Source organism: Eucyclogobius newberryi, unplaced genomic scaffold (genome assembly GCF_026437365.1).
Source record: "Eucyclogobius newberryi isolate DKJ021-1_F unplaced genomic scaffold, fEucNew1.0.hap1 SCAF_7, whole genome shotgun sequence".
NCBI classification, from domain to species: Eukaryota; Metazoa; Chordata; class Actinopteri; order Gobiiformes; family Gobiidae; genus Eucyclogobius; species Eucyclogobius newberryi.
In genome coordinates, this window is record NW_027316389.1 from 25150508 (window position 1) to 25171312 (window position 20805).

At 38.9% G+C, this 20805-nt stretch overlaps 1 protein-coding gene and 1 long non-coding RNA gene across 3 annotated transcripts in view; one reads left to right on the plus strand and one right to left on the minus strand.

Moving 5' to 3' along the window:
• The window catches only part of LOC140349331 (A disintegrin and metalloproteinase with thrombospondin motifs 20), a 66748-nt gene extending 46279 nt beyond the window's left edge, over positions 1 to 20469 (plus strand). For both annotated transcript variants that reach the window (XM_072435625.1, XM_072435626.1), the window contains 11 exons: positions 8161 to 8328; positions 12965 to 13138; positions 13844 to 14014; positions 14421 to 14627; positions 14741 to 14870; positions 15868 to 15962; positions 16042 to 16136; positions 16571 to 16704; positions 18081 to 18172; positions 18329 to 18433; positions 18716 to 20469. In XM_072435625.1, the coding sequence (XP_072291726.1) occupies positions 8161 to 8328; positions 12965 to 13138; positions 13844 to 14014; positions 14421 to 14627; positions 14741 to 14870; positions 15868 to 15962; positions 16042 to 16136; positions 16571 to 16704; positions 18081 to 18172; positions 18329 to 18433; positions 18716 to 18805 (1461 nt within the window). In that variant the 3' untranslated portion in view covers positions 18806 to 20469. The remainder of the gene's footprint in view (positions 1 to 8160; positions 8329 to 12964; positions 13139 to 13843; positions 14015 to 14420; positions 14628 to 14740; positions 14871 to 15867; positions 15963 to 16041; positions 16137 to 16570; positions 16705 to 18080; positions 18173 to 18328; positions 18434 to 18715) is intronic.
• LOC140349333 (uncharacterized) lies at positions 1398 to 6906 on the minus strand. The gene is made up of 4 exons (XR_011924528.1): positions 6464 to 6906; positions 5671 to 5716; positions 4622 to 4777; positions 1398 to 1900 (listed from the first exon to the last, which is right to left on the minus strand). It is a non-coding gene; the product is annotated as an uncharacterized lncRNA (long non-coding RNA).
• Positions 20470 to 20805: the final 336 nt, after the last annotated feature.

Consider the following 20805-nt stretch of genomic DNA (forward strand, 5'->3'; position numbering starts at 1 on the left):
TTTACAACTTGTTTCCTTGATGCAGCTTTAACAGGCCAGTCTAAAGTAACATATGTTTTCATAATTATCAAACCAAAAGTAATGGCCTTTTGCCCATTATAAGTAACCACTATGGCTCCAACGCCAATCACTGTTCGTGTACGTGGATTTGAAAAGAAACTTTCCCAAATACTTAGCACTTCACCCACTTACACGGTTACGTAACAGGAGAGTTTTCATGATGCTTTGACATTTTTACTCTTAACGGGTTTGTAAAAGCAACATAACTTCTATTTAAGTCGACATGTGCTTAGCTCGCTTAACTGAATATATACTATACTTTATGGAGTGATTAGACTGTGACCATTTGCATCAAAAGAATATTTTTTGAAATTGTTACCACAATAAAAATGGCAGACATTCTGACGTCTCAGACAGGGCAGTCTGTCACTTGCAAAACAGTCCAATGTTGCACAACTGCAAGATCTCAATATTGCCTTATCTTTTTATATGTTGTTGTTATCAATGTTTTAATTTGCTATTTATTTTTTAGAACAAAAACAAAAAAATCCTACCTGTTGATTTAGCCTTGTTGTTGTAAATATGATTAAAGAAACCTTAATGTGACATTTGTGTTGTTTTTGCAATGCATGCTCTTTATTTGTTCAGATGAAATAAATGACAACAATAGACATGGGGTACTTCCATATTATATTTATTAACTAGTAATAACTTTCCAGCACAGGGGTTTGCATTAGTTCACCAACAGAAGTCTAAACATCTAGAGACCTTCATTATGAGTATTTTAACCTTACATTGACATCCTCTCCACACATAGCTGTATTCATTAAGGCGTAAAATAACTTTTCAAAAGCTTGTGACAAATAAAACACTAGCCCAGTTTGGAACATCTGTTTACCATTGTGATAATGGAGCTCTCAGTAATGTTTGGCAAGAGCGTCACACATTTTTACTGCGCAGCAATTTGGAGTTCATTTAGACAATCAAGAATTATATTCAAACTATTTACTAAATATATTCAAACTATTTAACATTACAAACCCAGAAACATAACACGATATTTTATAGTTTCCTTTCATGTTCAAACACTATGAGATTTCAAAGTATCACTGAACATCACATCATTTCGTCATCATGTGCATTGGTCAACAAATAAATAGATTATCCATATTTTCCATAACATTTATTTTACATATGAAAACGTCATACTGAACCTTATATAAAACTATTACATAACTAAACAGTTATCAGGTTTAATACATCTTAGTCTTAGTTACATAAAATTGTCATCATTAGTTTGATAGTTGGACAGACCTTACCTTATGCAACAGCCTTATCCAATGGCAGCATTCCCAAACCCCCAAACCCCGAATCATACTGCTTCTATTTAATCTTTCTGAAATATTGTGTTTATCTTGACAAAAAATATAGTGTGTTTTTTATTTGTATTTATTTGACAACATTTAAAAGAAAAGACACAAGACAATATCCACATTTATTTGACATACATTACAACATGAAGAGCGCAATCGAACATTATATCACTATTTGGAGTACAAATATCATTAAGTAATTGAAACTTCCTCTAAAACACATTTTAAATATCAACAACAAGACTGTGATTAATTACTGCTCCATTATTGGAATTTATGCCTGTTTGTGGCTAAGAAAAACATACCATTTCCTGTTGGGAGCGGGTTTCCCATACTGCGGATGCGGGGGGTGCAGCGGTGTGTCTGTGGACCAATCGGCCTCTAAATGAGACCCACATGCCCCGACTTTTACATACTTGACTCGGGCCCGGGGCAGCCCTGTCGCCCTGGGGTCACTCGTGGTGGCACATGTGTTTCTTGATGCTGCCTCCCAAAAGCGTGGATCTGGTCATGGTTTTAGTTTGAATCTGAGACGGAAGATAGTGTTTCATTTGAGCCTTTGAGAGAAAGCAAAGTTGGTGATTTGCTGAGAAAAAGTCAAGCTTAAGGCAAACAATGAAGGATTAGGAAGAAGACAAGATGTTGCAAGCTGTTATGTGACAAATTTAACCTCGGTCAAGCATTCGAAACTGCGCCTTCTTTAACTCTCATTCGGAATTTCACTGAAAGACAGTAACAAAGACTATCATTTCTATTGTACATTGAGACATTGTATTTTTTGGCCCAAAGGCTTTAATAGACAGGACAGTTTTAGCTTGAAATGGGGAGGAGAGAAGGAACGACATGCAGCAAATTTGTCGAAGCCGGGACTCGCACTCACAACGTTGCGGTCTGCTACACATGGATCCTGGCATATGTGCTGCCGCCTTAACCACTTGACTTAGCACTTAAAGCACATTTTTAACCAAACAATGGTTAAATACGGCGACTGAAAGCTTCAAGATACAGAATATTTACAATAAAATGCATTATTGATGAAAATTGTTAAGTCTTTTTTCACATTTTTATTTACCGTAATAATGCAACTGTATTTGTTATATCTGTATAGCGCTGATTATGATTACGATTAATATGACTTTGTATCATCAATTGCATCACGAATAGTCAATTAAACGTCGCAGCCAAAGCTATAATCACCCATTACTCAATGTTCTATCATATTAAAACAGAAAACACACAAACATTGAACTACTAAATGACATTTATCACACATGTTAACAACTAGCTTAAAACCATAGCGTTACATAGCACAGAGGGATCAGTTAAAGCAGCGTGTATCTCCTGGTTGTTGTTTAGTGGGTGGCAAACAGATGCAGCGGGACAAAATGAGAGACGACAGGGCGTGAAAGCCTGGAAACGTTTAGGCTGGTCTAGCCCAGGTCTCCGCGGTGATAGTGAGCACAGCTGTACTCTGACACTGCCGCTGCGTCTGCTTTGCCTCAGCTCTGTCAGTGAAGCCTTGCAGAGCGCTTCTTGGGCTTAAATGGAGATTCATAATGTGACCTACACAGACTCAGTGGGGCCCTTGTCATTGTTATCGAGGTGATGGAGTGAAATGGAGACGGCGAGCCTGAGGAAAAGTGTGTTTTTGTTATTCTGAGTGGCAGTGATAAATGTCAGAATAATCACTTAAGTCTCTGTTGTTTTTTTATAAATGTACCTGTTGATTCAAGTTTAATATTCTGAAAAAGTAAAACAAAACACTTTATATCACTTTATTCGTAATTTATTGACTTCTGGCCCATTGATGACGCGTGATATGTAGTTTTTGGTTGTTATTTATTTCACATTTTCTTGGTCCATACTAGTGTTGCTTTGAAATTGTATGTGAAAATGCATGTTTCAAACCTTGTAGCATTTGGTGAAATCATTTGGCAGTGACATATGCATCCTCCATGAACTGGCTGTTGAATTACTTTTGTTTGCCTTATCCCCATTTTAAAGTCTTTCTTGAGATTTGACCATTTCCTTTGGGAGTCTGAGCACACACTATTTTCTCTTTTAGACAAATTTCAGCACACTTTTATGTCTCTATTTAATGCTTGGTTCTCCTTTTGAAGCAAACGCAGGGTCAAGAACTTGTATTCCTCTGAGCTTTCCCAAACTCTCTGGTGATGTCTGATTACAAACACAGCTGGGTAACATTATGAAACAAACTGACAACTGGACGTTTTACCTTTTTTTTTAAGTTTAAGTAGTGAAAAATCTCCTTAACATTCACTATAGTTAACCTAGTTTTTTTTAGAGTGTTGCTATGAGCCAGGCCTGGAGTTTAGTTGAAAAGTTTTGGAGCTGTTTTGTCATTCGTTGACGTATGGTTGCTGGATGTATCCTTTCTGAGTGGTGTTGACTTAAAAGGAAACACGGCTGAGGAAACTGTATGTCTACTCAGCAGCATGTTTATTTAACACTATGGTAATGGTAAAGTCAAGCGTTGGCATCCAAGCATATGGTTTTCTTTTTTTTTACACATTATTCATGCATGCTAAAGGTTTTGTGAGTTTTGTCAATCATTTACAGCGAGGAAACTAGTCCCACTGATGCTCTGAATAGTAATAACATTTGATCACATGCACTGGTTCCAATTGTGACTTTGTTCATGTCAAAGGTAATGTTTTTAATCAGGCTCGGACCACTTCAAGATGTTTCTCTTCTAATCAGAATCAGATATTTTAAGATTGTGAACATGGAATCCACTCGCAGGAGTACAAGCCTTTGTCGGTTCTAAGCCTGAACAAACAGAGAAATGTGTCAGCAAAGTGGAAAACCAAATTATATCATAAATGAACAGTTGAATTGCATAAAGAATTAAAACCATGTGTTGTTTTATTCTGTGGCATCTCTAATTACAGTCGTCGCGATTGCCAAATTTAAATTTTCCACTGTCTTTAGACATGAGACTGTAACTCTGAACACAAAATAGTTGTAGTTTCTTTAATTTTACCATAGGGTTCTGTCTGGTAAGTTCTGGTACTGATCAAAACCAGTCTAAAACTATTCAGGAAATGTCCAATGTTGTCCTAATGATATGATTTTGTTCAGTATTGATACCTGCACAAATAAGTCTATTGTTTCTATGTTAGTTTCAGTATAATTGTTTTGACAACCCTATCCTCAATTTGAATAAACCAGTGTTGCAAATGTTATATTATTGCTGAAAATGTTCTGCCCTTTGACGTTGTTCTTACCAGCTCTTGATGTTTTGACTCGTGGATGTTCAGTCTCCACCACACTGACTCATGTCCTGTTCAAGGAAACATTGTAGAACACCGTGATCCTGATAACCTCACTGCTTACCTCTGCCTCCGATACCAACCAGATCAGTGACGTTTCAGCCTTCAGCCCTGATAAAACACAACGCACACGGTTTAGACTCTTCTCTGTGTCGGCTGCAGTTTGTGAATTTGTTCTTGCTCCAGGTCAGTGCTCTGTTTCTTTGAAGAGTCACTGTAGCTGCAGAGTCAGACACCATATGCCTCGTATTACCCTGCATTTGCTTTGTCATCGTCGGAATTTAACCCTAGTCCTCTCTAAGCCTTTACGTTAATAGTAGTTCAATGAGCTATTATGTTTTGGTTGTTGGCAGAAACAGTATAATGTTGCCATAAGTGATTTGTAATGAGCCCAGTAACTTAAGTGTTTTATTGAATTCACCAATCGTTTTTTTAAAGCATCAATTATCATTAAAACAATCACACACTGTTGCTACAATAGTACAGTTTTGTACATTTGCCAACTTTTTTATCATGTTGGTTGAATAGTTCTTTATTTATTCATTTATTTGGTGGTTTTACATTTCATTTTTTTACAGACACAGCTAGAGACAGGTAAACAGCTCAGCGTTAAGCTAAAAGGGGGCCCGATTCCAATTCTGCTGCCTTGCGCTACGCCCCTGGTGGTGGGGCAAATGCTTCGTGCTCCTCTAATGAAAACGACCCGCTTGTTAATGTAACGTTATTTTAGCTTGGCTTTGTATTGTTTTTATAGCTTCATCATAAAGTAAGGTAACCCCAGCTTTTATGTCCATCCAAACATTTTACAAGCTCAATTATAGCACTGTGTCTTAACCGGTTTCATGCGCTCTCCATAAAACACATTTAAACCTGTTCGGAGACTGCTGCTTATGGGAAGGCACATTGCAATAAGTGCTTGCTCTGATTGCCATGTCGGCTCAACTATAGATATTTAAACTCAGCTCTTGGATGCCTAACACTTTCCATGTGTGGTGTTGGCTTACCTGTTGGCGGAGGGATGGGTCACGCTGAGGTTGTCGTCTGTCACTCCTGTAGAAAGATATGGATCTCAAAAAAGTATACGATAACAGAGGGATTATGTCCTTACATGTATCAACCTTTCATTCATCATAACTCCCAGGGATATTAGTACCGAGTTTGTACAAGCAATTATTACTTCTCGCATATTTAATACCGTCATTGTGTATGGAAATTGTTTGACAAAAGGTTTTATTTGGCTGGAGTTCAACTTTGTGCCAAACGGAAAGAACTTATGTCTTGCCATTTAATAGTAATCCATTTAATGTCCAGGGTTTAAGACGTTTAAGCCCCCTAATCATGTGAAATTAATTGCAATGTCGACGTGGGAGATCGAATGTATGTCAATTCCAAAGTGATCTCTTGATTTTAATCCATTTTATACTGTACATACAGTGTTTCAAGCCTAGATGAGAGTGGCGTGTAACAATCTGAGGTTTCAAATACTTTCTACTCAAAAATAAACACAGCAAATCCTCTCCCTCCTTGTGTGTTTTACAAAATGTGTTTATTGTATTCTACTCGTGCCCTTCCTGATGTCTCAATTGATCTAGGTTTATTGGCACAAGAAATACACCTGCTTTTGACCCCAAATTACACAAAAATGCTATACTTTAGCTGTTTCTAAACACGTTTTCTGAATTATTTCATTTTCATTTCAAAAAGGTTGTCTAAAATATAAGTTAATACTTGCAGACAAACCTAAATTAGCTGTAGAGAAATGCGTCTTAGCTGTCAGAAGTAAGTGAGAAGTCTTACCTGAGTGCGTGGTGTTGATTAAAGTGCTTTGGGCTGTGACGAAGCAACTCGGGTCCTGCGTTTTTGCCCTCTTTCTCCCTCAAAGCCAGACCTGTCCCATGCACCCTGTCCCACACGATGCCAGTCCTCCGCTCTCCTGCCCCAGCCTTGATTAACTAATGGCTGACAGATGATCTTAGCCAGGCTGGTAGGAGGAGCACTTCAACGTATAGCCTTTTTCTCATGGATACAGTTCAGCTGCAGAGCGCGGCACGTATGGCTGCGATTTCCTTTTTTCCTGTCTGTTTTTTTTCCCCTCTCTCTTCTACTTTTACAGCAGAGAGGAGGGGCCAACCCGTCTCACCCCCCTCTATACAAGAGTGTGTCTCTGGTCTTGTCCATAGTGGAGTTATCATTTCTTTGCCTGTGCACTGCGGGTATGTGAATCTGCCTGCTCACTCAGCTCAAGGGTTGCTTTGATGTCTGTCGTCAGCTGAGCCGTCCCTATGTTTAAAATACCTGGGTAATTACAAAGTCCATGGAGCGTGTGTGTGTGTGTCAACCTGTGGCCGAACAACACTTAACATGCTGTGTGGAAGTGCCTTTAATGGATTTTGTAAAGATAACAGGAAAACAAGAAAGGACTCAAATGTTCTCAGAAGTTGAAACAGCTACAATTCAGTGTGTTCAGTGCATAATACATTTTGTTCAGTGCTAAATTGGAGTGGGATGAGACAGACGTGACGAGACACGATATTGCGTCCACAAGAACAAGACAAGACTAAATTTCGACATACTTTGCATGAATTGTGCAGTTTGGTACAGACAGAATTCTGGTCTATCTTATATCTGGGTGTCATTGTAGTTTATAACAACTACTACTACTACATAATTAGTTGTAACTTAACCCCCTTTTTTTCAAATGAAATATAATAATTTGTCATTTAGGTTTGTATTATGACTTTTCAACTGGGTTAGCTTTAGGGTATGGGTTAAAGCAGGGGTGTCAAGGTGTGTATGTGTGTGTGTGTGTGTGTGTGTGTGTGTGTGCGTGCGTGTGTGTGTGCGTGTGTGTCACAGTATTGGCTGTATAGAACAAGTTTTATAACCCAAACATTATTGTGTGACCACAGCCATTAGCACGTACGAGCAGCAAACATACTGTGTCACTGTTACGCAACACACGGCTATCCTAATTAATGGACAATGAAATATTATGTTTATTATTTGGACTGGAAAATATGCGAAAATACGTCTTGTGTATTGCATTCAGCACTCATTTGGTATTGGGGTGCACAATCACAGAAATAGCATACGCCCTAGTTACTATCTGACCTCATGCAAATGTTTTTCATATTTTTTTCCCCATCACCAGCCATTTTTTAAGTTTTCATTTGAACATTGTTTCTCATTTATTATACTTTCCAGCTTCCGTTATTGGTGACATATTTGGTCAATCTGCATTTTTGTCTCTGTAATCACAAACACAACCATGCAAAAGGTTATTGCAGTTTTTGCAGATTCGTTGAAACATCTTTGGGTGAGATGCACTGTACATAAATTATTTCAGTTTAGTCTCAGGTTAAAATGCTAGTAATTCACCCAAATGTGCTCGGCAGCGTCCCACCGTGAAATGCTCTATGAAGATTAGAGTCTGATTTATGCTGAATGTAATATTGAAAGTCGGCTCTGCTTAATGATTTATTTTTACTTTCCAGTGTTCAGTGAGTTGTGGACGTGGCACCAAGCAACGGGAAGTTGTCTGTGTCTATCAAAACCAAACCAAGATGGAGGACGATCAGTGCAAGCACCTTCTACGGCCCCGCACTCAGAAGTCATGTCGGTTGCGGCGATGCCCCATTTGGAAGGCCAACAAGTGGACAGAGGTATGTACATTTTGGGACCAGTAACTACATCAGTGCTGCCCAAACATCTCAAACGGGATGTCCCAGAGGCTGCATATGTAGGACATGTACACACAAGACCACCTGTCCAATCATGTTGCAGTTTATTTTAGCGATATGTCATTTCCTCTGCTGTGAGTGAAACACCATAGGCCAGATTTAGGAAAGTGTTAATGTAGACGTTTGACAGGTGGGTGAAGATTTAAAACACGTCTGACAATATTAAGAAAATAGAGAGTTCAGAGGCAGGAGTGGAAATAAAAACTTGGAATTGTATTAAAAACAAAAAAAAAATACCAAACCAATACAAGCTCCACCATTTTTTTTTTTTTACGAGGGTTATTTTCGCCAAAATATTTGTTGCACAAGACGCATTTTGTTTCACTCTTAAGCAGTGGCTCTAGTGAAAATTACACCACCAAGTGTGGAGTGAGGAAAAGTTTGGGTGACTTGAAAGACGGTATAGAAATCCAATGATTAATTAACGTTCTCATGTTTTTGTAATTATGACATTGTTTAGTAAGATAGTCCCTGTGGTAAATAATTATCATATATTTTTAATCAGGCAAGTTGCAGCTTGTACAGAAACAAACGAATTTGACAACTAAAAGTTCTACAAAAGAGTTACTTCCACCTATGTCATCAAAAAGTGCCATTCCATCAAAAATGCAGCGTTGACAATGTTCACACAATTTACACCATCATTTAACAAAATCAAGGTGTAATTATTTGTCATGTCACAACTATTGTATGATTTCCATTGATTTGTTTACAATCTGGTTGCTAAGTAATTGTTGTGAATTCCAACCTATGTCATATTTGCTGGCCAGGTCAAACCAGGAAGTGACATTATAAACGTCACCAAAAATTGCCAAATTAGTTGACAAGTTCATTCTCACCACCAAACACTAAAACATGTATAAATTAATCTGAATTATTGAATGATAGCCTTTCTTCCTGAATCATCTCCTTTGACCAGGCTTGGGGCCAACATGGCTACACCTGTTCCACACATCATCTATCTGGAATGGCTTTAGCTGAAAGAAATCTGGAAAAGGCAGAACATTACTTAATGTTGATTGGACAAAGCATCACAACAGTGGGACAAGCTGAGCGATAAAACGTTTGATAAATCTAGTTGAGAGAATAGCCTGGACACATCCACAATGCCACTCTGTTTGTTAGGTTTGTTGGGGCACTTCACCTTTGGCTTCTGATCAGACACAAAACGTAACCGGTCCAGTCTCTGGTCGGCCAGGCTCAGCTGCAACAGCAAAAGCATGACAAGGATTTTATGAGAAATAATCTTGCTGCGAAAGGTTATATTAGAATGATGTCCATCATAATGTCCATCCCAGAGGTCCCCAAGGACCAGGCCATGGTTACCCCCGTCCACAGACCCCTGTCCCTCCCCACTCTTTGAGAGGGTCCTCCTCCCTTCTCTTTGTACGTCTGGAAACAATCATCTTTCCCTCCATACCACAAGCAACCATGAAATCCTCAACTAGAGCATAAAGTCATGTTTTATATCTTAATACCCGTGCATGTGACAGCTCCGAGACCTCAGAGCCCCCACTGTGTGTTATCCATCTGATAGCTGGGCCCTGCAGGTCACCTCTGACTGCAGGGAGCAGGATGATAGACAATACAAGACTTTTAGCATGTGGATCATATGGAGCAGCATTTGCACAGCAGTGCAGCAGAATGTTACAGAACACTGACCTACAAGCGTTCAAATACAATCTCAACAGCTATTGTAAACCGTTTGTGAGTATGAGTAAGCGAGACAGTAATAGAGATGATTTGATACTGTGTTGGGCCTGAGGCATCTTCGGACCAAGTTGGTGAGCAAATACTTTACATTTAAACACTGACAGACATCCTTTTGTTTTCCAATCTCACATTTATTCAATTGAATAATTGGGATGGACTCTGCTTTTCAAATCATAGCAAACATCCAGAACAGAATCATTATAAACATAAAAAACATGCAATACATTCTACTTGTTCTTTATTTCCACTCTGTCTTATCATTGTAGGCCATATAGTATTTTTGAAGGTTGTTCAGTGTCCAGACAATAGAATCGTTTTCTACAATGGAACACTCCTGGACAACCCCTTCAAACATTGTCTAATTACAAATAATCATATGTTTTGGTTAAGGGGGTCATATGGCCTGTGGTGTAGGTAAGTAAAACACTTGAACTTTGACACTGAGCAGCTCTCTTTCCTCTCAAAAATGTCATGTGATTGGACTGAGAAATTGCACCACAACTCCAGGGGGATATTTGATAGGCGCTGTATTTTCTAACTGTGTGAAATTGTTTTGGCCTGACACAGTCCTTTGTAGGAGAGTGGAGTGCTTCCTCAGTATGCAGGTATGCCTCTCAGAGGAACTTCAAAGAGATGCTTCAGATAGACCCCAGTGTGACCCCGGCCATACACTGCACTGAGGGAAGCGACAAACGGCCTTTTGATTTACTGTGCACATTGTTCAAAGCATCATTATCTCTGGTACAGCAGACCAAACAAACATGTTACATCTGCTGCCTTTAACTGCACCGTAGAAAGGAAGAAACGGAGAACTTGCTGAAGTGGTGGCTGGCTCCAAGAATCTTGGCTTACACTGAAGTAGCACACACCATAAAACAACAGTCTGCCCTGGATTCAATTTTTCCGTATCTATCTTATTTATATATTTATCTATATCTGTCTATTTTATGAATTTTCTGACCCAGGCACAGCTTTAGAACAGCTTCTTTCAGAAGAGAAGCAGAGATGGCCCCCCAGCGCTCAGTCAATCATAGCCATGCTTGTGGCTCTCACCTCCGGCTTAGCAATCGATAAAACATAGTTTACTATTGACTTATAAGATATGATTTAAGAGGCATGCATAAAAAATGAAATATAATAGTCAGACTAAAAACTTTGAATTTATACCGGTACACAGAATCTACAGAATGGCCAAAACAATAGTGCAAAACTATCAGTGCAAATGTAAAAGTATTGTTAAGGTGAGTTGTTTAAAGTGGCAGTTGTTATAAAGTGTTCATCAGTCCAACAACAAAGGGGAAGAAACTGTTCTTGTTCTGGACTGTAGCCTCCCGCCTGAGAGGAGTGGCTCAAATTGTCCATGTTCAGTGTGAGAAGGGTCAGCTGTGATTCGACCTGCTCATCGTCCTGGAGACGTACGCTCTGTGTCTGTCCCTGGCAGTGGCTCCGGCTGAGGATGAACTCCATTGCTCCTAATTTTTGCGTTTGAACGATAGAGCTGCCTCATTAAGTGTTTTATCAGCTCTTTCAAAGTGAGTGGGCATCAGAGCTGTGTGTAACACCTGAGGGCCGCCCAGTGTTCAAGACGCACCACACACGTTTAGTTTCATGTTCATAAGTGTATAAATGTGAATTGTGTCATTTATTAGAGAGTGAGGTGCTGTGATAAATGAAAGAGAAAACTAGACACACTGATTTTATTTGCTGTGGGGAAACTCCTTTGTTGTGTTTGACACGTAACATTACATTACATTTTTTTTTACAAGCAGCTTTTAACTAATAAAGATAATAATATTACTCTGCAATAGTATTTTAACTTGTTAATTTATTTTGAATGTATTCATAATTCTCTTGATTTGTATTGCATGCACACTTTATCACTTCTCAGCATGTTGTATTATTTTTTTACCACCTGAATTCAACAAAGCAAATTCTCCTATGCATGGGTGATTGTCTTTCTGCTGCAACACGGTATTTAAACTCAACCGATGCAGTGAGTGGCTTCTCATTTCTGAAACAACCATGTGGAAAGACAAATCCCGTGGTCATGGAAAAGATGTCAGTGTGTTTGAGAAGGGTTCAATTATTGGCATAAGGAGAAGCAGAAACTGATGTACTACAGCTCTGAACTCCAGTGAGAGTGTTTGGGACGAGCTGGAGAAGGCTTTGGTCACTCTCTCATCATCAATACAAGATCTGTGTGAGGAATAATGACACACTGGATCTGGATCTCAGATGTTTACTGAAACTATGCCACAGTGAATGTCTGCTGTAATCAAAGCGGTCCTACCAAATATGAGAGCATTTGACCCTTTTTTCTGTGGCGAAGGCAGTGCATGATATATATTAAGAACAGACATAATGGTTACGTTTCTCCACTGAGATCAAAATATTATGTATTATCTTATCTAAACTTTGCTATTTACGTCAGTTGTGGGCTGAAATGTCAAGGTAAAGTGGTGTGTCACGCCAAAGCTCCGAGTGCTCTAATTAAGGACCTCCATTAAGCTGTGAAGGTTCCTTCGGTGAGAAAAGGGAACTGGAACTGGTTTCGGAAAGGGCCAAAGATGGCCGTGTAGAACTGTCCCATCATCTGCGCTGGCAGCTTGGTTTCCTTAGCTGCTGCAGGATGTGCATCCTCTGCTGGGCCCGACTGATGAGAAGCTGAGGAGGAGCTGATGGTCAGCGCCCACTTGAAAATATCCTGTTAGTTTGTTTTTTTCTGCTTATATGATATACAATATGAAGTTACAATAGCATAGTTGGGTACCCCACATTTAATCATACTGTATAAAAGTTAGACGTTTTCTCATTTCTTGCCAGTAATAGTTTATTTCCCCCTCAGTGCTCTGTGACGTGTGGTGTTGGGACCCAGAAGAGAAGTGTGTACTGCAGACTCAAAAGCACGGGACATGTCCTCGAGGACCTGTGTGATGCCCGTTCTCGTCCTGCTGTTGTTCAGCCGTGCCAAGCCCCAGAATGCACTCCTTACATTTGGGTCGCCGCTGAATGGGAACAAGTAAGTCTTTCTTTTTTCCCTCCCTGTCCTCAGCTCCCATTTCCCAGCACGATACAGAGTTACAGATGTTCGAGCATCCTATTAAGGCTTTTATTGGCTGAGATCTCCTCCAGCCTCCTCGGTGTGTACCATTAAACAGATGACCTGCAGGTAAACCTGTCCCATTGCACCGGTCTTAGCTGAGAGATAAGCATCAGATGCTAAATCAAATTAAACTTCAAAGCTTCAGTGGACATGTGACTTCAAGTATACTACTCTCCATTATACACCTTTGGATATGCCTACTACTTTGCTTTTGAAAATATATTGCCTCCTGCACCAGCAATGTTTGTAATACACTGATTCCTTTTCCTGTTGCTTTGAGATCAAGCAGCTATTTTCTTTTTTTCCTCTCTGGTCTTTAATCTCTTCCGTTTCTATAAAAGTGCACATGTAAGCGAGCAGAATCACATGAACTAATCTTAGGGTTACCATTGCTGTAAATGCTACAATAAACTTTTACAAGGCGCAAGATAAATCACTACAGCTAACGTAATGAAAATAAGCCATATGTGTCACTTGTGTGAAAATGTTTACAGCCTTTTTTATGTAGAATTCACAACAACCAACAAAACAGTTTCACATTTTCAATTTGACAAAATCTGGAAATTTGTCAGTATAAAGTTCTCGTCCGTCACTTATCTGAATTTATATGTTATTTTATAGTGTAACACAAACTGTGGTGATGGGGTCAGGAGCCGGAAGGTGCACTGCATTGGTCCAGGGAGTGCACCAGTCAGTGATGATTACTGTGAACAAGCATCACAACCAGCAACACAAGAGCAATGCTTGAGAGCCCCCTGCCAATATGTGTGGTCTACTGGCGAGTGGTCCCAGGTAAGAACTTCACTCTGTATGGTGACTGAAAGGTTTAGACAATTAGATATAAATACATGCGCAAGACAATAGCGCTATAACATACTGTTTATTGAATTATATGCCTATTATTGTACCCAAAGTGCTACCATACCAAAGTTACCTAAAATAAATAAAATAAATAAAATAAATGAAATAAATAAAATAAATAAAATAAATAAAATAAATAAAATAAATAAAATAAATAAAATAAATAAAATAAATAAAATAAATAAAATAAATAAAATAAATAATGTTATTATTTCAAATGCACCAGGGGAAATCCTAACACATCTAGACTTTTGAGATTTTTTAGGCATATTACCATTTGTGTTGTAGAATGCAATGTTCTTATGTAAAAAGTGTACATTTGGCTGTCTTTATGCAGTGCTCTACCATTTGCGGTGAGGGCTTTCAGCAGCGGTTTGTGTCCTGCTCTGTGGTGCCCACCTCTCCGTCCCGTCGCTCGTATGGGTCCCATTTGTCCGACAGCAGTGGCACCCTCTGCCCTGAGCCCCGCCCCCCTGGCACCCGATCGTGTCTCCTCAGGGACTGTCCACACACAGCCTATTGGAAAATTGGCCCCTGGAGCAAGGTGACAAAATAAACTCAATAGCATCCACAGCCAGGTCTTCATCGTTGCCCCGTTTTCCATTATGCATGCAATTGAATATAATTGTTTTCATACTTTCCCTTTATTGTTCTCAGTGCTCTCAGACTTGTGGGGCTGGAGTGATGGAGCGCAGAGTGGAGTGTCAAACGTCCAAAGGTCAGCAGTCCAAGCAGTGCCGTCCAGCAGAAAAACCGGACTCCCAGGCTGCATGTAAAGAGCAAGAATGTAGGTGCTGTTTTACTTTCCGTCTTTCCATTATAGCGCACGTACTAGCCAAGAAGGAATTTGTATAAAGTAATGGTATTAAATTGACTGTGCCGTGTGTAGCAGCCAAGAGCGTATCTGATTGTATTTGGACTAACCCAGCGTTTTGCTTTGTTTTAACACATTAGGCAGAAACTTCTTGAAGAGATTTCTCTGGAATAATAAATACTCAGCAGTTTTCAGCACATTCTGCCATCGATAGTGTGCTGTAATGCCTTAGGGATTTGATATATTTTACAGAGATCTTGCAAGTGAAGAAAGAAAAAAAGTTGTCAGCTGGCCAGACTTTGCACATGGCCCCACACACACTCAGATCTCAAAGCTGACGCACTTGGTAACTAATTTCTGACTCGGTTTCTGCCAAGTCAGGCACGAGAGGATTGAAATTACATGCACCGGTGACAGTCCTAGCTCGTTGATCAGTTAATCAGCCTTTTGTTGCTGTGTAAGTGAGAAACTAATCACGCAATTACACCTGCTACTATTAGAGGAAAACGGCCAAGTTTTTGCTTGTTTTACAAATATGTATGCAAACATTATGTTAAAAAATATATATTTCTAATAGGAGGAGAGTAGTTATATATTTTAGATTGAGAGTACAAATCATGTTATTTGTTTCTGTGCAACAATATTTAAATACACATTTGGCAGATACATTTCAAGTAGCTTTTTGACTAATATGATATGGTAATTAATCAGTCAAATGAGCACTGTCCCTATATTGGTTAACATTAAGCATAAGATACATAGAGAAAAGCAAAGCAAAAGTGAATAAAATCCCAAAAGGCACATCTGGTTTTCATCTAGCATGCAAATCCCTTTTGATGATAGCAAATGTTTTTTTGTACATACCTTATTTGCATCACTTTAATATCCAGTAAGGTGATGGATTATGTAGTTGAATTATTGAAATATTTGGAAGTGAGGTAAGAATAAATAAGTGCACATGTTCTCCCAGGTCAGCTGTTCAGTTCCTGCAGAGAGATCCAGATGCGTCAGGGCACGAGGATGGATGGAGAATACTACCTCAAAGTCAAAGCCCGGATCCTACAGGTGAGTCTCTGTCCCACACACGTTATAACTAACCATCCACAGCTCGCAGCAGTTTCTTACTCTCTGTCTTTGTGTGCAGATTTACTGTGCGGAGATGCAGACCGACTTCCCCAAGGAGTACGTGACCCTGCGCAGCGGTCAAACGGATAACTACTCCGAGGTGTACGGACACAGGCACGTAATCCACTGATGATTGATGTTCACTGGGCCAGCACTGCACTGCTCTCAAATAGGATTACCTAATATAACCAGGACTCTAAAGTACTGTGCTGTACATTTGAAGGAATTAAGGCTCATATATCTGTTCCTTATATTGATTTGATTTGCCTACCTAAAAGTTGAGACGTTTCCATTTGTTTTTAATTATCTAAATGCAGTTCTTGTTGAGAAATTTTAATGTTATTGAAAAAACTGATATTTTGGCATGAAACTGTTGGGTCAGCAGAAGTAGTAATTTAGTATATTGAGTATATTGTAGAACTTCTTTGTATCTGTTATTAATAGAGGTTCATAATCAAAAGGTAAAAATGAGAATTGTGGCAGACTTTATGAAATATTGCTTTTATCTAATCATTTATTCACACTGTAACATTTCCCTTCAAACCCAGATTACTAAACCCATTCGAGTGCCCGTACAATGGCAGCCGCAGACAGGACTGTGAGTGCAGAAACGACTACTCGACAGCGGGCTACACATTGTTCAACAAAGTGCGCCTGGATCTGAGTTCCCTGCGGATAATAAGTGAGTCATTACTGTGATTGCCTTACAATGTCTACTGTAAAAAGACCACACACCGCTATTGTTTTACCTTTCAGACGCCTGCTCCCTATATGCACAAATCTATTCCACACAGGCTATTATTTCTTATCTTTCCTCACTCTAAATTACAAGTTAAGAGTTTTCAGTTGTGCAACGTCGTGAATGGAGGAGCCAAAAACGTAGTGTACTTTCAGTAGCAAACAGTGTTAAAGTTGTAAACCTCTTGTTCCTATTTAAGTTATGATCATTGTAACAAATTATATTATTTCAAAAGTAAAGAACAAAACACAATTCCATCCAAATATTTACATCACTCCAAGTTTATTTTACACATTACAGTAGGTTGCCATAAGATTACTCTACTCTTGTGAATGTACTGTAGCTCATTACCCCATCACTAACTAGTTACACCACATTTGATGTTTTTTTATTTTATTTTTTGGGTCCAACACGTGAGTTTGGGAATAAAAGAATGACTACTACAGCAAAAGCAGGCTGTATATAAGAAGATACATGTTGTGTTGATTCAAATGTACATAGACTTCTTCCGCCCACTCTCTGCTCATTACTACAATATGCTTTTGATTAAAGTGTGTGTATTTGTGTGTGTTGGGATAGAGGGGAAGTCAGGATTATCCCATACGCACTCATCCTCCATGGTGCTTGTTCCCACTCTCGACATGGTACACATTTGGCTTTCAGGCGACTAAAGTAGAGATAATAAGTTCAACATGAGCTTAAGAAAGAGTGTGTGTCTAAGGATTCGGATAATACCTTTGCGATGAATTGAGATGTATTAAATTGTTATATTACAAAAAGTAATTTTGTCATTGTTATGTGAATCCCGAAACATTAAGTTGATCTTTTATTGCACAAAAGACATTCTGATGAGAGATGAGCTACTTCTGTAACTCATCACACCCTCTAGTGACCAACATGTAAATGTTTCTGTAAGCACATCAACAATTACATCGATTTAAGCATCTATTCCATATAATAATCCTATTAAAATAGCTCTTGAAAGACTAAAGTTGTTATAATTGAAGAGTAATGTATCCTATACTTAATGTATTTTGTGTACAGTTGGGTCTGAACATTGCATCTAACACTTTACTGGGTGCATAAAGATACCTGCAGACAAGAACAACGCTGGTAATAATTAATGACACTGGTGCATTTCGGATTTTGTTAACTAAACGTTTTGCCAATAGGTCCATTTTGCCTGACTGAACGTCTGCAAATCCCCCTCGGAGCACTCTTTCTCTCATGTTTACACTACTGCAGCTGTCTGTGCTCTTTATTTACTTCTCCTGGAGCACACAGTGACAGCGGATTTGTATCCTCTTCTTGTTTACCAGTCACAGATCTGCAGTTTTCCCAGACCCCTCTTGGTCGACCAGTGCCTTTTGCTACTGCAGGAGATTGTTACAGTGCGGCCAAATGTCCACAGGTTGGTGGCAAATTACCAGTTATTTTCTTGAAACAAAGTACATACTAAAAATGTCTTGCATCTTAATTCACTTTAGAAACGTCCACGCACTAGAGATGATTGATTGACTTTTGCTTGTCATTTGTGTTCATGTGTTACCCTCACATATGCTTCTAGGGCCAGTTCAGCATGAATCTGATCGGCACAGGACTCAAAGTGTCTGAGGCGACAAAGTGGACATCACTGGGCAACTATGTTTCAGTCAAAGTTCACAGATCAGAGGTAAGATGCTAATCAACAATAGAAAGAGTCTGATGTTGGCATATTTATTTATTTTTTCGTGACAATTTGTTGCTCCTACTATAATTTGATAACAATGCATCTTAAAACGTTGCAAAAATGCTACTGTAAATATGACATAAACTGCTTTATTAAACAATAACATGATAAGCGTTTCAATCTGATTCACCAAAGAGGAATTTCTATTGACATTTATTAGTCTTGTTCTGAGTGTAAAAGCTTGGCCTTTGCCCACTCCTTTTCTCTCTGTGCCTCTGTCTGTAGGACGGGACAAGAATCTACGGTCGCTGTGGTGGATTTTGTGGGAAGTGCATTCCCCAGGCACACAATGGCTTACTCCTTCAAGTCCAGTGAAGGGCTGCGCTTGGATCTGACTCCCTCATGGCCGCAGTGATTTGTTGGACTTTGTTGGTGGTTTGCTGTAGCGAGGTTCATGTAGAAACATCCCATCTACTAAATATTATCCAAAATCAGTTCCTGTATGGCAGCTAAAATACACTCAAGATGTCTGAGAAGTACAGCAGAGCCACTGTTACCAGAAGCATATTGTTCAAACTGCTGTGGAGGCCTCAACTGGCTTTTCTGGGCCGCCATGCCTTTTTTAAACACTAGATTGTTTTAAGATCAAAATCAACAAAGGGACAGAAAAGGAGAAACTCAAATCAAAATGCATGTTTTTGGTTTATCCATTGGAATTGTCACACCCATTTACCTGACTCCTATCACAACACTGACTTTACTTGGGACTTGAAGAGTGATGTACACTGGAATGTCATGGGGCAAATGTTCAGCAACTAAACGAGAATGTTTAAAATGGTCCAAATCAGGCCAAACTGTTTAGTCTTTTGTATTTCTGTTACTGTGCAGAGGTTTGCTTTAAGTGTAGCTACTGATATCCCTCTAACCCGTCTGATGTCAAAGGTTAAAGGGTGCATTAGTAAAACAACTGCAAAATGTCCATAAGTCCTTTGTGGTTTGACATCCCTTTAGTCTGTTTAAACTTATGTGACTTTCTAATGCACGTCTGAGATCCATAGTATGGAACTGGCAGAGTTCATGGCTTCTGACCCTTCATGACTGGATAAGACAAAGTGCTATGAATCTAAGCTTGTATTCAGTTAGTTCCTCTTAGCGTCCCAGAGTATCAGGTGTGGCTTTACTATCACACCATTGGGCCTAACATAGGTTCTTACAAACCCCTACCTCTCACATGCACCTGATACTACCCGTTCTAATATATTTATGTTGGACCATGTTTATTCTCTGTGCACATAGATTACTGCTAAGAGACCTTTGTTTTTATCCACCTCATGGTACTACTGCAATTCATTGGTGGTCACAAATAACTGGAATTACCTCTATTTAAAACACTGGATTTTGGAGGCTGCTTGCTTCTAATGGACAGGGTTTCGCTATCGTTATTTTAATGTAGCATGTTTCTTGTTAAAAAATATTGAAAACAATAGTTGTTGTTTTTTTTTAAGTCCTACGTCCTAACATACTGTAAATATAAAGCTTTAACCAAAGTTAGACAAAGATTTTTTAAATTGAGTTTGTCCTAATGAGACAATGCAGTTATGTTGATTTGTGATTGGCTGCCTATAAATGAAAGTCAATGAGCAGCTAGGAATCATTTGGCTATCCAGAGTTTAATGATGGTCAATGTGCTATTATATCTGTATCAGAAATATAATACTTGATGCACTATGTGCCATACTTTTTTTTTTGTAGAAAATGTAATCCTGTTTTGTTTCAGATTAACAGTTATGGATTATAATTTATGATACATGTGTTTTTTAATATTGATACTTGAAATGTAAAGAGTGCTAAATAATTAAATGGGCATTTTAGTGAGTGTTTGTTTGCCATGCTTTATCCAAAGATGTCTTTAAAAATGGTGTATGTATCTTGTTGAAAAGTGTGAATGATGCAACCTGGTGCTATTACACTAATCATGCCCTTACTGTATTCAATGTTACTATACTAACGCATAACGGTAATAAATAATATGAAACGAGTGTCTGATCACTCTTTATTAATGAACTAGTAATGTCTCTTCAAAGTTTATGGGCAAAGAGATGTTACTGAGGATTTCCGGTTATGACAGGATAGAGACACACGCACAAACATTACAATTACAAATCCTTAGATTACCACTGTATGTATAATAACTATAGTATAGTGAACCATCCATGCCATATACGTCTACTAGATGCAAAGATTTCCAGCATAAACCACCTCGCCATTTATCCGAGTTTAGGAATTGATGAACAAGTCCACATCCTTATGCGCTCTGTGTGTGTGCAGCCTTCTGTGTGACACACTATAGTCCACACAGCTGCTGCTCTTATATC